The sequence below is a fragment of the Vipera berus genome (genome assembly GCF_964194415.1).
Source record: "Vipera berus genome assembly, chromosome: Z".
NCBI lineage: Eukaryota > Metazoa > Chordata > Lepidosauria > Squamata > Viperidae > Vipera > Vipera berus.
The window spans coordinates 18,812,538-18,828,598 of NC_138205.1; the positions used below are offsets into that span (position 1 = coordinate 18,812,538).

General features: G+C 43.7%; 1 protein-coding gene across 1 annotated transcript in view; it reads right to left on the reverse strand.

Annotated features, from left to right (window-relative positions):
* The window catches only part of LOC308677887 (protein tweety homolog 1-like), a gene marked incomplete at its 5' end in the record, with an annotated part of 91,724 nt that extends 76,335 nt beyond the window's left edge, over positions 1-15,389 (reverse strand). The window contains one exon of the mRNA XM_081344582.1: positions 15,264-15,389. Within this exon, the coding sequence (XP_081200708.1) occupies positions 15,264-15,389 (126 nt within the window). The remainder of the gene's footprint in view (positions 1-15,263) is intronic.
* Positions 15,390-16,061: the final 672 nt, after the last annotated feature.

A 16,061-nucleotide genomic window follows, 5' to 3' on the forward strand; every position in this document is an offset into this window, starting at 1 on the left:
TCCTGCCTGTACTTCTGGTAGTTCTCGATCCACATACTGCTGAAGTCTAGCTTGTAGGATTTTAAGCATGATTTTACTAGCATGAGAAATGAGTGCAATGGTGCGATAGTTTGAACATTCTTTGGCACTGCCTTTCTTTGGAATTGGAATGTAAACTGATCTTTTCCAATCCTGTGGCCACTGTTGAGTTTTCCAAATTTGCTGGCAAATTGAGTGTAGCACTTTTACTGCACTGTCTTTTAAGATTTTGAATAGCTCAGCTGGAATACTGTCACCTCCACTAGCTTTGTTGTTGCTCAGCTTTTCTAAGGCCCACTTCACCTCACATTCTAGGATGTCTGGCTCGAGGTCAGTGACCACATCATTGTGATTATCTGGGACGTTAAGCTCATTCTTGTATAGTTCTTCTGTGTAATTTTGCCACCTCTTCTTAATCTCTTCTGCCTCTGTTAGGTCCCTGCCATTTTGGTCCTTTATAATGCCCATTTTTGCATGAAACGTTCCTTTCATCTCTCCAATTTTCTTGAAAAGATCTCTGGTCCTCCCTATTCTATTGTTTTCTTCTATTTCTTTGCATTGTTCATTTAAGAAGGCATTCTTATCTCTTCTAGCTATTCTTTGGAATTCTGCATTCAATTGGGCATATCTATGTTTTTCTCCCTTGCCTTTCGCTTCCCTCCTTTCCTCAGCTATTTGCAAAGCTTCCTCAGACAGCCATTTTGCTTTCTTGCATTTCTTTTTCTTTGGGATAGTTTTGGTTGCTACCTGTTGTACAATGTCGCGAACCTCTGTCCATAGTTCTTCAGGCACTCTGTCTATCAGATCTAATTCCTTAAATCTATTTGTCACCTCTACTGTATATTCAACAGGGATATGATTTAATTCATACCTGACTGGCCTAGTGCTTTTCCCTACTTTCTTCAGTTTAAGCCTAAACTTTGCAAGGAGAAGCTCATGGTCTGAGCCACAGTCAGCTCCTGGTCTTGTTTTTACCGACTGTATAGAGCTTCTCCATCTTTGGCTGCAGAGCATATAGTCAATCTGATTTCTGTGTTGACCGTCTGGTGATGTCCATGTGTAGAGCCGTCTCTTGGGTTGTTGGAAAAGAGTGTTTGCTATGACCATCGTATTCTCTTGACAAAATTCTATCAGCCTGTGCCCTGCTTCATTTTGTACTCCAAGGCCAAACTTGCCTGTTATTCCAGTTATCTTTTGGCTTCCTACTTTAGCATTCCAATCCCCCATGATGATAAGGACATCATTTTTTGGTGTTACTTCTATAAGGTGCTGTAGGGCTTCATAGAACCGGTCAATTTCATCCTCTTCAGCACTGGTGGTTGGGGCATAGACTTGGACTACTGTGATATTGAATGGTTTGCCTTGGATTCGAACTGAGATCATTCTGTCATTTTGAGGATTGTATCCCAGTATTGCTTTTCCTACTCTTTTATTGACTATGAAGGCTACTCCATTTCTTCTGAGGGATTCTTGCCCGCAGTAGTATACCTGATGGTCATCTGAATTAAATTCACCCATTCCTGTCCATTTTAGTTCGCTGATACCTAAGATGTCGATGTTCAGTCTTGTCATCTCTTGTTTGACCACGTCCAGCTTTCCTTGATTCATGGATCTTACATTCCAGGTTCCTATGGAGAAAAAATCTTTACAGCATCGGACTTTCCTTTCACCACCAGACATATCCACAGCTGAGCGTCCTTTCGGCTTTGGCCCAGTCGCTTCATTCTTTCTGGCGCTACTAGTACTAGCCCTCTGCTCTTCCCCAGTAGCATATTGGACGCCTTCCGACCTGAGGGGCTCATCTTCCAGCGTCATATCGTTTTGCCTTTTGGTACTGTCCATAGGGTTTTCATGGCAAAGATACTGGAGTGGGTTGCCATTTCCTTCTCCAGTGGATCACGTTTTGTCAGAACTCTCAGCTATGACCTGTCCGTCTTGGGTGGCCCTGCACGGCATAGCTCATAGCTTCATTGAATTACGCAAGCCCCTTCGCCACGACAAGGCAGTAATCCATGAAGGGGTAATTACAGGTAGTCCTTGACTTACCACCACAATTGAGCCCAGAATTTCTGTTGCTAAGTGAGACATTTGTTAAGTGAGTTTTCTCCCATTTTACGACCTTTCTTGCCACAATTGTTAAGTGAATTATTGCAGTTGTTAAGCTAGTAACACAGTTGTTAAAAGAATCTGGCCTCCCCATTGACGTTGCTTATCAGAAGGTTGCAAAAGGTGATCCCATGACCCTGGGACACTGCAACCGTCATAAATGTGGGTCAGTTGCCAAGCCTCTGAATTTTGATCACATGACCACGGGGATACTGCAAAGGTGAAAAATGGTCATAAGTCATTTCTTCAGTGCTGTTGTAACTTTGAACAATCACTAAATGAACTGTTGCAAGTCAAGGACTATCTCTATTGTAAAGCCTACCCCTCACATCTATTTTTAAAACCCTAATTTAGGGATTTTTGTTTTAAATACAAGGAAAACTATCTTTGACTCCTCTGCATTCTGATCAGTCCAAACCCAGAACATTTTGGAGATGTGTCCTTACCAAGTACTCTTCCTGATGGGTCAGTCATGTCTGGTCCATATCTGCCACTGGGACAGGAAAATGGCTTCCACCAACTGACTCTATCAGTGGAATTAGTGTTCCTTTTCTTAAAAGACCGTTACTAGATAAAGTATGCATATGCCAATGAATTGTCAGATTAGTAAGTGCTTGACCTATGACTGCAACTGAGCCCAAAATTTCCATTGCTAAACAAGCCAGTGCTTAAGTGAATTTTGCCCTATTATACAAGATTTTTTTGGCCCAGGTGTTAAGCAAATCACTCCAGTTGTTAAGTGAGTCATGCAGTTGTTAAGCAAATCTGGCTTCCCCTATTGCAGGGGTAGGCAACATTGGCTCTTTTATGACTTGTGGACTTCAACTCCCAGAATTCCTGAGCCAGCATGGCTTAGCTTGGAAACCTTTCCCTTTCCCCTCAGCATGGCTGGCTCAGGAATTCTGGGAGTTGAAGTCCACAAGTCATAAAAGAGCCAAGGTTGCCTATCCCTGCCCTATTGACTTTGCTTGTCAAAACCAGCTGGGAAGGTTATAAATGGTGATCACATGACCCCTGAAAAAGCAACCGTCGTAAATACATGCCAGTTGCCAAGTGTCTCATTTTTGAGCTGCAAAGGTTGTAAGTGTAAAGACAGATTATAAGTCACTTTTTTTAGGGCTGTTGTAACTTTGAACAGTCACTAAATTAACGGTTGCAAGTCGGGGACTACCTGTGTATTTCATCTTTTTCATTGCTTCATTGGATTTGCCTTATGTACAGGTAGTCCTCAAGTTACAACTGTAATGGAGCATGCCCATCACAGTCATAACTTGTGATGGTCGTAAAGCAGGTCAGATTTTTATGACCTTTTTTGTGGTGTTGTTAAATAAAGGCCATGGGGCTTAAGTGAACCAATGGTTTGCGATGACCGGGGTTTTGCCCAGAAAAGAAGTAAATGTTGGTTTTCAGCAAACTATCATAAAATGGGGTCATGTGACCGCAGGACGCTGCGAATGGTAGCAAATGTAGCCATGTTGCCAAGCACCTAAAATGTGGTCATGTGACTGGGGGGGGGGTCGGCAACTGTCAGAATGTTGAATCTAAGTCATAAATACTCCCAGGAAGGTCCATTGTAACTTTAGGTAAAGGTAAAGGTTCCCCCACACATGCGTGCTAGTCGTTTCCAACTCTAGGGGCCGGTGGTCATCTCCATTTCAAAGCCAAAGAGCCAGCGCTTGTCCGAGGACGTCTCCGTGGTCATGTGGCCGGCACGACTAGACGCCAAAGGCGCACAGAACGCTGTTACCTTCCCTCCGTACTGGTCCCTATTTTTCTACTTGCATTTTTACGTGCTTTCGAACTGTAGGTTGGCAGAAGCTGGGACAAGTAACAGGCGCTCACTCTGTTACGCAGTACTCGGGATTCGACCCACCAAACTGCCGACCTTCTGATCGACAAGCTCAGCGTCCTAACCCACTGAGCCACCGCGTCGCTTATATTGTAACTTTGGACAGTGACTAATTGACTCGTCTTAAGTCAAGGACTACCTGCCCTTGATCTGAATCATGACTCAAATCGCAAGCTCTGCATCTTTGGGGCAGGCCTGCAACATGTGAAATACATGTGGACAAAGCAAGGGGCTTGTATTGTGACTGTGGCATTGTGACTCTGCTAACATCACTCTATCCCACCCAAAGCAACCCAGGATTGTTTAGTCAATATGATAGATAGATAGATAGATAGATAGATAGATAGATAGATAGATAGATAGATAGATAGATAGATAGATAGATAGATAGATAGATAGATAGATAAAACTTTCACACAGACTGAAAACCAGCACAATAGGAAAATAACAGAGATGAATTGTTGTCTCTGTGCTGTCCATCAATCCTTTGCAAAATAACAACAAAACAAGAATACACACATGCAAGATGTTGTTTTTTAAAAAGGTGCATGCCAAGACAGGGCCTATAGCCCACCTCATTTTGCTATGCAAATAAGAATTGGCCTAATTGAAAGGAAACGTGTCAGGCTCTTTTCTTCCTTCTAGGTAATGAATGTGTGTATGAAATCATAATAATATAGAAAGGGTACAGCTTGTATCACAGCATAGTTTTCATCATTCTGAACACCTGCTTCTTAATCTTGGCATCATAAAGAGGTGTGGACCTCAGCTCCCAGAATTCCTCTGGCCGGGGAATTCTGGGAATTGAAGTCCACAACATCTTCCAGCTTCCAAGGTTCAGAAATATTGTTCTGTTGTTCACAATGTATTGCACCGTGCAGCCAAAAAAAGCCAAAACAAATGTTGGTTGTATAAACAGAGGCATAGAATCAAAATCACATGAAGTGTTAGTACCACTTTATAAAGCCTTAGTAAGACCACAGCTGGAATACTGCACCCAGTTTTGGTCACCACGTTACAGAAAAGATGTTGAGGCTTTGGAGAAAGTGCAGAGAAGAACGACTAAGATGATTAAAGGCTTGAAAACGAAAACATATGAAGAACGGTTGCAGGAACCGGGTATGGCTAGTCTAGAGAAAAGAAGAACTAAGGGGGACATGATAGCAGTATTCCAGTGTTTGAGGGGCTGCCAGAAAGAAGAGGGGGTCACCTTATTTTCCAAAGCAGCAGAAGGCAAGACAAGAAACAATGGATGGAAACTAACCAAGGAGAGAAGCAACCTGGAATTAAGGAGAAACTTCCTAACAGTGAGAACAATTAACCAGTGGAATAAGCTTGTTTTCAGAGGTTGTGGGTGCTTCATCACTGGAGGTCTTGAAGAAGAGATTGGACAGCCACCCATCTGAAATGGTATAGGCCAAAGGTAGGCAACCTTGGCTCTTTTGTGACTCGTGGACTTCAACTCCCAGAATTCCTGAGCCAGCCATGCTGAGGGGAAAGGGAGAGGTTTCCAAGCTGAGCCGTGCTGCCTCAGGAATTCTGGGAGTTGAAGTCCACGAGTCATAAAAGAGCCAAGGTTGCCTACCCCTGGATAGGGTCTTCTGCGTGATCAGCGGGTTGGACTAGAAGACCTCCAAGGTCCCTTCCAGCTCTCTTTTGATTGATTGATTAAACCCTCTTGGCCACTCCCCAGACAACCTTGATTTAACGAGCCAAAATCCACTCTTGAAGTTTTTTAGACAATTTCCTTTTCTTTCAGGATTAACCCAACACTTGTAGCATTCTCAGTTCTGTGTGTTAAATGGAAGGAACTATTTCATTCAGTATTTTTCTTAGCTTCTGCTGCCTAGAAAAGCTTTATAAAGTACATGTACATTAAGAAATACACTGTACGGCAAAGCAGATTAATTGTAGCATCTCACTTCCTTGCTAAATGCCTGTGTCTGTCAAGGCTTTCAAAAATTCAAAGAAATGTATTTGCGCTCAGTGACAGTCTGGTGTATTTGCCCTCCCTGCTTAACGAGGCAATAGCTAAGCTGATGTATTTCCACATGCCTTTGCAGATACCTGTTAACCTCAATTAATTTTAACTCCGGTTGGTTTTTTAGCTCAGCATCTTGTGCAAACACAGTCCATTTGGTTAGGTTATAGGTTAGTGGTTTGTGCAAAGCCAGCAAATGAATGAATTCAACAACCAGGTTAAACAGATTGCAGGCTCCAGCTATCACACCTGAAGAAAAGCCTTGAGGAATTCCAGCACAAACGAGTTTAACAGTTTATATCCCCATGCTCTATTCCATGCTCCTTCTTGAATGCAACTCTTTTAAAGACTGGGATGATGGAGAAGCTAATTCCCATGGGAAGTACAGTGGTACCTTGGTACTCAACTGCTTTGAAACTCATCAAATTTGGTATTCAACGTATTTGACATGAAAATTTTGTCCCCAGTACAGGTAGTCCTCGACTTACAACCACAATTGAACCCCAAATGTTTGTTGTTAAGTGCGACACTTGTTGAGTTTTGCCCCGTTTTGCGACATTTCTTGTGCCAGTTGTTTTTAAGTGAATCACTGCGATTTTAAGTTAGTAACCCAGTTGTTAAGTGAATTTGGCTTTCCCACTGACTTTACTTGTCAGAAGATCGCAAAAGGGGGGTCGCATGACCCCAGAACATGGCAACTGTCATAAATATGAACCAGTTGCCAAACATCCGAATCTTGATCACATGGCCACAGGGATGCTGCAAAGGTCATAACAGAAATGGTCATAAGTCAGTTTTCAGCGCCGTTGTAGCTTTGAGTGGTCACTAAATGTACTGTTGTAAGTCAAGGACTACCTGTACTCATCGTTTGTTTAGTACTCAACGCACAAGTGAGAACTTGTCGGTGTTGGGTGCTTTGTGATCTACTACAACAGGGGTCCCAAACCTCTGGGTTGTGGCCCAGTACCGATCCGTGGCCTATTGGCTACCAGGCTGTGGGAATGGCTGGCACCCTCCCCACTCATGCTAGTGCCACCACGTGGGTGCTAGAGGCCCCATTTGCGCATGTGTGGGGGTGCTAGCACCGCCACCAGCATCACATGGGCACTAGCGCCCCATTTCCGCATGCATGTGGTCACTACTGTCCCATTTGCACATGCATGTGGGTGCTAGCAGCCCGTTTGTGCATGGGCTCCAGCGCCGCCACCAGTGCCACTCTGGGTGCTTGTAGCCCACTTGTGCCTGTGCACAGGTGCTAGTGCCACCACTGTGCGTGCACCCATTTTGCGCATGCATGCACGCATGCACACATACATTTTCCTGCTCCTGCCTTTCCCTCTGGGCCGCCAACCCAGAAAGGTTGGGGAGCTCTGCACTACATTATTGCTTTGATTTTTGTTACTCATTTTACCTGCTGGAACCAATTAACAATGAGTACCAAGGTACCACTGTAATTATGTTGCTTGTTGGATGTCTTATCATGTTGCCTCCCCCAATAACAAGGATTTCAAATTCAAACTAGTTGGGAAAATACTGAAGTCTAAGTACTCTGCCATGCACTCGGCCACGGGTAGGCAACCTCGGCTCTTTTATGACTCATGGACTTCAACTCCCAGCTACGCTGACTCAGGAATTCTGGGAGTTGAAGTCCATGAGTCATAAAAGAGCCAAGGTTGCCTACCCCTGCACTAGGCTGACAAAGCTGGAGCAGATCATAACAGGGCCAGTTTATAATCATGGATTCAGAACAGTGATGGCTGTTGTTTTAAGAAATAGAGAAGGAATAGGAAGTATTATCAGCTTTGAATAGGCCAGTGTTTCTCAATCTTGCAGACTTAAGATGCTGGCTGTGGAATTCTGGGAGTTGAAGTCCACATACCTTAAAGGGCTCAAGGTTGAGAAACACTGACCTAGGCCTAATAATTCATGGTGATTTATTCAACCGTTGTCCAACTTGTTAGTTAAAAACATCTATGAAAAGTTGTCAGTGAACAAATGAAGCTGACTGAAAGGACCACTGTATACTGTATGAGTATACTCAGCCCACCCGTTCATAAATGTTGTGAAGAACCTTATTAAAGCTAACCATTTTCATAAAGGCTTTTTGTTACACTCCTCTGTCCAATTTATAGAGACCTAGTATTAGGGCTGTGGACAGTCTACCCCTCCAAGAAAGAGAAAGTGATCTGGCCTCATTCAGCTCACGTGCTGAATAGTTCCATAGAAAACAACACAACAAAATTTTCAATCAGTGGGTTGTGTTGTTCACACTGGCCTCAGTATACTTTATGCCCCCATTTTCCCTTTGGTCAATTTCAACAAACTGGCCTCTACCACTTGGTTTATCACTGCCCATGTTTTTCTCCTGAATTCAAGAAGTCTACTCGCCTGCCTTTTTATTCTCATAATTACCTAGTAAGACACTTGCAGAGATGATTGAAGGGGAAATACCGCTTACAGGGGGGGGGGAAAGTGGGACAAGCTAATTTTACTTTTAATTAATTATAAGGCTGGAATGGGACCACAGATCACATCACAATGGCACACTTTGGAAGCCTAGAGCTCCAAAATTGGTCCATGTCATTTGTATTAAAAAGGACACCCAATAGCGGATTGTGAAAACAACTCAGATTGGGGAAAGAGCCCAAATTAAGAGTATTTGTTGATTTTTTTCATTTGGGATATCTAAAGTTAAAGCATGTTTAACACAGGTGTCATTTTAATTTCAGGTCATGCTTCTGTGAGGTTTATTGCTCAAACCGCCATTCGTTCTTTGAATTATCTATGAAGGTATTTTTGCTGAATTATATGTATTTTATGAAGCAGAAATATTAATTCATGGGTATCACAGAAAAAGTAGCATGAATTGGCCACAGCTACATTTTAAAATGAGAAATCTAAAGAATTGTTATAATTTTATGCATACCACCTATATCTGGCGCTGTATAAACCTTTGTCCTCTGCTAAACACAAACTTAAATACTGTAAGTGTAAGCAATACCAGAACTCTCCACAAGAAAATATATAAAAAATCAAGATGGCAGCAACCATACAGTGAAAACTCTTCTCCATTTTTAGATACTTTGTCAAACATTAAAAAGGGCCAAGGTTTGGTTCACAGGACTGTGACCACCATCTTTTTAACCCCTTCTATTGTGATATCCGTCAGCTTTATATTTCAAAAAAATTCTTTCTAGAACATCACATTGTAGATTACAATGATTTTCAAACCAGGAGAGAAATGTCATAAATATTGTACCATCTACTTGGGATATAAATGGAAAGGTATAAATGGATTCCATTCATCACTCAACATTTTAAAAAAATTCTTCTGAATTCTATAATTCAAATTGTTCATCAGTGACTGTTTTTAGCTTGTCTGTTTCGTTTTGCTTATGCTTCGAATTGCTTTAATTTAGTATTTCATTTTGGAAGCCACTCAAAGTCTGTCAGAATGGGCCGTTATAATAAATTTTAACGCAATAAGAACAGAAGCTGAGATTCCTGTTTCCAGAAGGAGGGCATCGTCTTCATCACAGGACAAGCTTATTCATCTTACTTTATTAAATTGTCACTGTGATTAAATCTATGAAATTGGAAGACTCCTGGTAGAGATAGTTTTAAAAACTGATTGGCATAAAAAGTATATTGGGGTTCTATCTCCCTTAGAAGGTCCACAAGGAACATTTTACAAATAAAATCCTATCTTTTAGTCTTTGATAAGGCTGGGCAAAATCTCTACTATCTGTTCTCACTAAAGACCTCATTGCTTGATAAAAACAGATGCTAAGATGCTAACAACTAAGTTTGTTTTGTTTATAAAATATATTGGTTCCTCATCTAACCAAAAGGTAACTCTGGCACAGCTTACAGAGATAAAAAATACAGCTACATTAAAACACGAATAAACTAAAACCGAACATTAAAACCTAAGGACACGTGGGGAGGGCGGGGGCAAAATGGGGGGGGAGGTGGGGTCTGTTGAATGGGGGGAGGTGGGATCTACCTCCACTGTGCTGTTCTCCCATTGGGGCCCTAGTCTAACTGGCAGAGCCAGGTCTTTAGGCCCTTCCAAAAGGATAGGAGGATTGGGGCCAACCTCACATTAGGGGGCAAGATATTCCAGAGGGCAGGAACAACAGCAGAGACCCCACCAGTCGGAATATTCAAATATTCAGGCTGACAGAACCGGCAGGAGTGGTTCAATCCCAGAGGGTTGAGACGGTCTCTCAAGTAACCTGGGCCCATGCCACGAAGGCCTTTAAAAGTGAAAAGTGAAAAGTTGGCCCCGTACATTACAGACTGTTTTTCCAACTGTAGCTCAAGCTGGATTTGCCCTAGGCCAGAGGTAGGCAACCTTGGCTCTTTTATGACTCGTGGACTTCAATTCCCAGAATTCCCGAGCCAGCCATGCTGAGGGGAAAGGGAGAGGTTTCCAAGCTGAGCCATGCTGGCTCAGGAATTCTGGGAGTTGAAGTCCACGTGTCATAAAAGAGCCAAGGTTGCCTACCCCTGCCCTAGGCGGACAGGTTTCTTATAATACTAGAATTTAAATTGATGTTCTTGCTTTAACTCAAAATAAATGAAACCCAGCAGATCTTATTTCTTCAAAACTAAAGGTTCTGCAAAAGTTTTATACAGATAGTCCTCGGCTTACAACAGTTCATTTAGTGACCGTTCAAAGCTGCAACGTAATTGAAAAAACAGAGTCAGCATATTGCCCCCAACAATCTGGGTCCTCATTTTACCGACCTCGGAAGGATGGAAGGCTGAAAGTGATTTATGACCATTTTTCACACTGATGACCGTTGCAGCATCCCCATGGTCACATGACCAAGATTCAACTGCTTGGCAACTGGTTCATATTTATAACGGTTACAGTCCTGGGATCCTGTGATCCCCTTCTGCGATCATCTGACAAGCAAAGTCAATGGAGAAACCAAATCCACTTAACAACCCCGTTATTAATTTAATAACTCCAGTGATTCACTTGACAAATTGGAAAGAAAGGTTGTAAAATGGGGCAAAGTTCACTTAACAAATTTCTCACTTAACAACATAGGTTTGGGCTCAGTTCTGGTTGTAAATTGAGGACTACCTGCATTGTGAATTGACAAGATTTATTCAGCTCTTAAATTAGGGATTATTATTAATAGTGTGCCCTTCTCCTTGGTTAAACATGTGTTGAAATACACATCAGGGATGTCCTCTTTAATTTAGCTTTAGGACCGTTTTTGCAGTTAAGGTAGAAATTGTAAAAATATAAATTAGATTGCCTGGGGGAGAAACATAGCATTTTATATTTCCTTGATAATGTCCTTTGTCAGAAGAAAATGTCTGTTCCTAATCTTACTGCATTTGCACATGAGTTTGGAATAATCTCTGATTACTTTTTGAACTGGTGTAAATCCCACTTGATGGTACTGGTCACTCTCTGACCCCTTTGCTTATCTTGACTACAGAAGATTTCTCAGCTAGTAAACTTGAATTTACTCCTTGCTTGATGTCAGTACAGATCTAGACAGATGGTTGAAAACTCTCGCGTGTATTTGAAGTAAGATAAATGTCATTACAATGAATACCACTCAAGGCTTAGTTTCTATATTTCCCATGTATTTGCATTACATAATTTCAAATAAATGCAAAACACAATGGATACATTTCTTGGCAAGGATGTCCTATAATATTTTCACTTGAGTATATTATAGCTACTATTAAGAAAGGTGATTTGAATGTCTCCTGCGCCCTCCCTTCCCCTGTACATCACTAAGCATTTATCTTAGCATCAGTTACTGACTAGCATTAAAAGTATAAACATTTTCTCTCTTCTTTCGGCTGAAATTGGGAATTACTATTATGGTTCATCGCAAAGTCAGCCAGATGTTCTGACTGGGTTTGGCATTTTTATCCACCTATCGAGTCCTTCCCAAGGACCTGGGATAGGGATGTTGATTTTTAATGGTGTTATAATTATCTTCGCAGAATGTAAGCTGTTCTGAGTAAAGCTGCCTTTTGCAATTGACCAATGGTGAGTTTGTCAATGCCAGTGATGTTTAAGTGGTGTTCCTGTTGTTGTTATTATTCTTGGATCCCGTTGAGACTGAGATCCTGACAAGTACTGGCATCCCTGTTTGTGTAGTTTCATATGTATGGTACACTTCAAGCTGCAAGTCACATATTGGAAATATTGGATTGCAAACACGTTTATCCATGAGAAGCTTATGTTTATGGAAAAAAAATCTAAGCTATATAAATGACTAGCATTTAATATGTCTTTTGGGTAAACTGGTCCTCTTATAACATCATCCTGGATCCACTCAGCTCTGAGAAAACTTTTAAAAAGTTTTGCAGAACTAAAAGCCAATGCATCAACAGAGGGATATTATCATGATCGCCAGAAGTGATAGGAATTCTCTATATTGTGCTAATGAGGCCACACTTGGAATACTGCATCCAGTTCTGGTCACCAAGATACAGAGAAGATGCTGAGGCCCTAGAAAGAAGGCAAAGAAAAGCAACAAAGATGGCAAGGAGCCTGCGGGCTAAATTGTAGGATGAATGGCTAAGGGAACTAGGTAGGTTTAGCCTAATGGAGAGAAGACTTGGTGGGCGTGTGTGTGTGTGTGTGTGTGTGTGTGACACAATAGCCATCTTCCAATATTAAGGGCGGTCACAGGGAAGAGCAGGTTGATTTATTGCCCCTGAGGGGAGGACAAGAAGCAGTTGGTGGAAGCTGGTCAGAGGGACATTCAACCTGGAAGCAAGGAGGAATTTCATGACACTGAGGAGAACAATTAATCAATGGAACAGTTTGCCTCCCAGAGTTGTGGGTGGTCCATCTCTGGAGGGTTTCAAGAAAAGATTACACCACCATTTCTCCAAGATGGCATAAGGACTCCTACCTTGGGCGGGGGAGGGGGACTGGCACACTTCCAAGATCTTCCCTTCCAACCCTGATCTGATACTCTGACATATTGAGAATAAAGTAAGCAATATGAAATCAGTTCACTACGACCTTAACAAGGTGTTTAAATACATTAACAACAAGAGAATTGTTTTGTAGATCGTGGACATTTTATGGGTCAAAATTACCATGGTGTTAGAGATATAATTCAGCGGCTGGAACATGAACTCATATGATTTGGTCTTGTCCTATTACTGTTGCAATGTGAGTTGACACTGGTTTGGATCAACAGTGGTATATTAAGGAGGCATGCGATATTGGGTATATGACCAGGATTTAGTATCTACCAAGGTATCAAGAATTGTGGATTTTTTTCAGTCATGGGTTTAGATAAAAGAGATATAACATTAGTGGGAGAAATCTACAGCTGATTTAAAGAAATGGATGGATATATGTTGTTTGTCGACACTAAATTTTTTTTTCCCTCTGACACAAAAAAAAGTTCTAAAAGATATAGTAGAACTTTTTGGAAATGTTTTATGATCGACCTTCCTTCTTTCTCCCTCCCTCCCTCTCTTCCTTCTCCCATTTGTTCTATGATTCGTGCTGCTATATGCATTTGTATTTTTTAGCAGTTTGCACAACACAATTACTTTAAAAGTGAGCATTTTTAAATGGGCAGATATCTACCTATTCCCAGATATGTAGTTTTCCAAGTTCCTTAGGTCATATTTGATTAAAAAGAAGCAAAAGATCGAGAAATAAAATGTTGGATTGTGACTAGCTAAATGGAAATTACACAGGTGAGTGCTTGTAATTTTGTGTCGACCAGTTTGCTAAGCCACGTTTGCTTTAAACCACAGCTTGCTGAAAAAGTTACAAGTGCCTGTGTCATTGCTCATGATTTACAAAGCAGAGTGGCTGAGTTTGCACAACATATCAAGACAAAACTCATCAAGTGATGGCTTGTGAAAATTGGTACAGATAGTATGGCTGCCGTGTATTCTGTTATGCTAGATAATATGGCTGCTTTCAAGCAAACAGAGATGTTACTTGTGAATCCACCAAACACAGCACTGGTTGGTATCCACTTCCACAACCCGTGCAGCACTTTTTCTCAGTGACACAACTGTTGGAACATTGCCAGCTATATCCACGCTCGCTTGGTTCCTCTGAACATTTCTTTCTATGGGACCTTCTCTAGACCAGCCTGTCTACAGAACTCAATTTCTAAGTAACACCGCAAGGCAATCTCCTCCAACGTTGCACTTTCCTGGTGTGTTAGTTCTGTGATTTTCGTGATTCCCACCAACATGGCCAAAGACATTCCACCACATCTGGAGGGCGCCAGGTTGGGGAAAAAAAGGATACCACTAGGCTGCTTAAGGCCACTGAATGTCACCCAACAGAGGAGGAGGAGGACTATCCAAAATTCTGCACATTGTCAGATTCGGCTTAAGAGAAGAATCTGAATTTTCTTGCCTGCTGTAACCTCAAGGGAGATCACGGATGCTCCTCCAACTCTGCTCCTTCCTGCTGCCTTTCACCCCCATCCTCAGTTCCTTTACTCTGATCCCTTCCACTTCCATTCCTTCTCCATCTCTCCCTACCCCGACTTCATACCGATCTGCTCCTCCATCTTTCCCAGGGCTGGTCTCCCTCCGGATCTCTCCCATCCCTTCGCCCCTCCCTTCACCGCCTGCCCCCCCCACCCCACCCCCACGGGTTCTCCAGTCCATCCTACCCCTTCCCAAAATGCTTCCCAGGAATCAGGCTGGCTCGCCCTTCCCTCCCTCCCGCCTTCCACCGAGTCTCACTTCCCCCCCCCTCTGCCCCGGGGCTTCCCTCCCCCCTCCCTCTGCCCCGCACGCTTCGCCTCTGCCCCATCCTATTCCGAGAGTCCCCCCCTTTTTTTTCCTCCACCCCTCTTCTGCCCTTCTTGTCTTTCTTTGCCCCTGATCGCCCCCTCCCTCCCTCCCTCCCTCCCTCCACCGAGATTGCTCGGCGCTGCGCTGCAGTTCGATTCGCTTTATTCAAGTCTTCCACTCTCTCTCTCTCTCTCTCTCTCTCTCTCTCTCTCTCTCTCTCTCTCTCTCTCTCTCTCTTATTCAAGTCTTCCACTCCCGCTCCCCTCTCTCTCTCTCTCTCTCGCTCGCTCGCTCGCTCGCTTTTCTCCCCGGCTTCATCCATCCGCTGCCTTCCTCCGCCTCCCGCCTCTCTCTTCTCCCCTCGCCTCCGTCCTCGGCTGCCTTGCCTGCCGGCTCCCCACTCATGTCCTAGCGAGCCCCGAGGTCCCGTCTCTCTTCACTCCACGCCTTCGATGCCCACGTTCCCACGGGCGGTGGTGGTTGTGGCGGGGGGTGGGTGGGGGGGAGTGGGGGGGAAGAAGGAGGAAGGAGACTCACCTGCTGGTAACCCAAATCCTCCGGCGCAAATTCGCTCCCCGCCGCCTCGAACTGGAAGTTGATGTGCGGCGCCTGGTGCAGAAGGAAAGTCCACCACGAAGCTCGGTACTCCTGGGGGGACCCCATCTTTCCCTCGCGGGGCGCCCAGATGCACCGGCGCTGCTCACCGTGCTGGACGTCGCCCTCCCTCCATGCTGGCGAAGGGACGGGTTTGGGAAATGGAGTGAAGAGAGACTCTGCAAAACCTCAGGGCTTATCCGCGCGGGATATTGGGGGGGAGAGGGAGGGAGGGAGGGAGGGGGATTGTGGGGAAATCGGGGAGGGGGGCCGAAAGAGAAAGCTGGTTGGGAACGGGGAGAGAGGATGGAGCAAGGCGCAGAGCCATTAAGCGAACGTGTCTGTTAAGTCACCCAATTTTGGCTTGCCCTGCCAGAGACTGAGAGCGGGGCTCCCCCCTGTGGTCTTCACCTTCTACGCCAGGGCTTTTCCAACCTTTTCACCCATTCTGCCACTTTTAGGATGTGGCAACATCCGAGTACCACCAGTCGCCTAGCAAGGTGTCAAAAACTTGATGGCCAAAAAAAAAGAGGAAAAAAGTGATGAAGTATAGGTAGTCCTCGACTTACAACAGTTCGCTTAGTGACTGTTCAAAGTTACAATGGCACTGAAAAAAGTGCACCCCACCCCCAAGCCACAGCTGAGTAAGACGCCTGCCTGCCCGGCGGCGCTCTTGCTCCTGTCTGAGGTTTCCATTGTTGTGAGCATTTCTGTTGAGGATTGGCACCGGGGTGGGGTGGG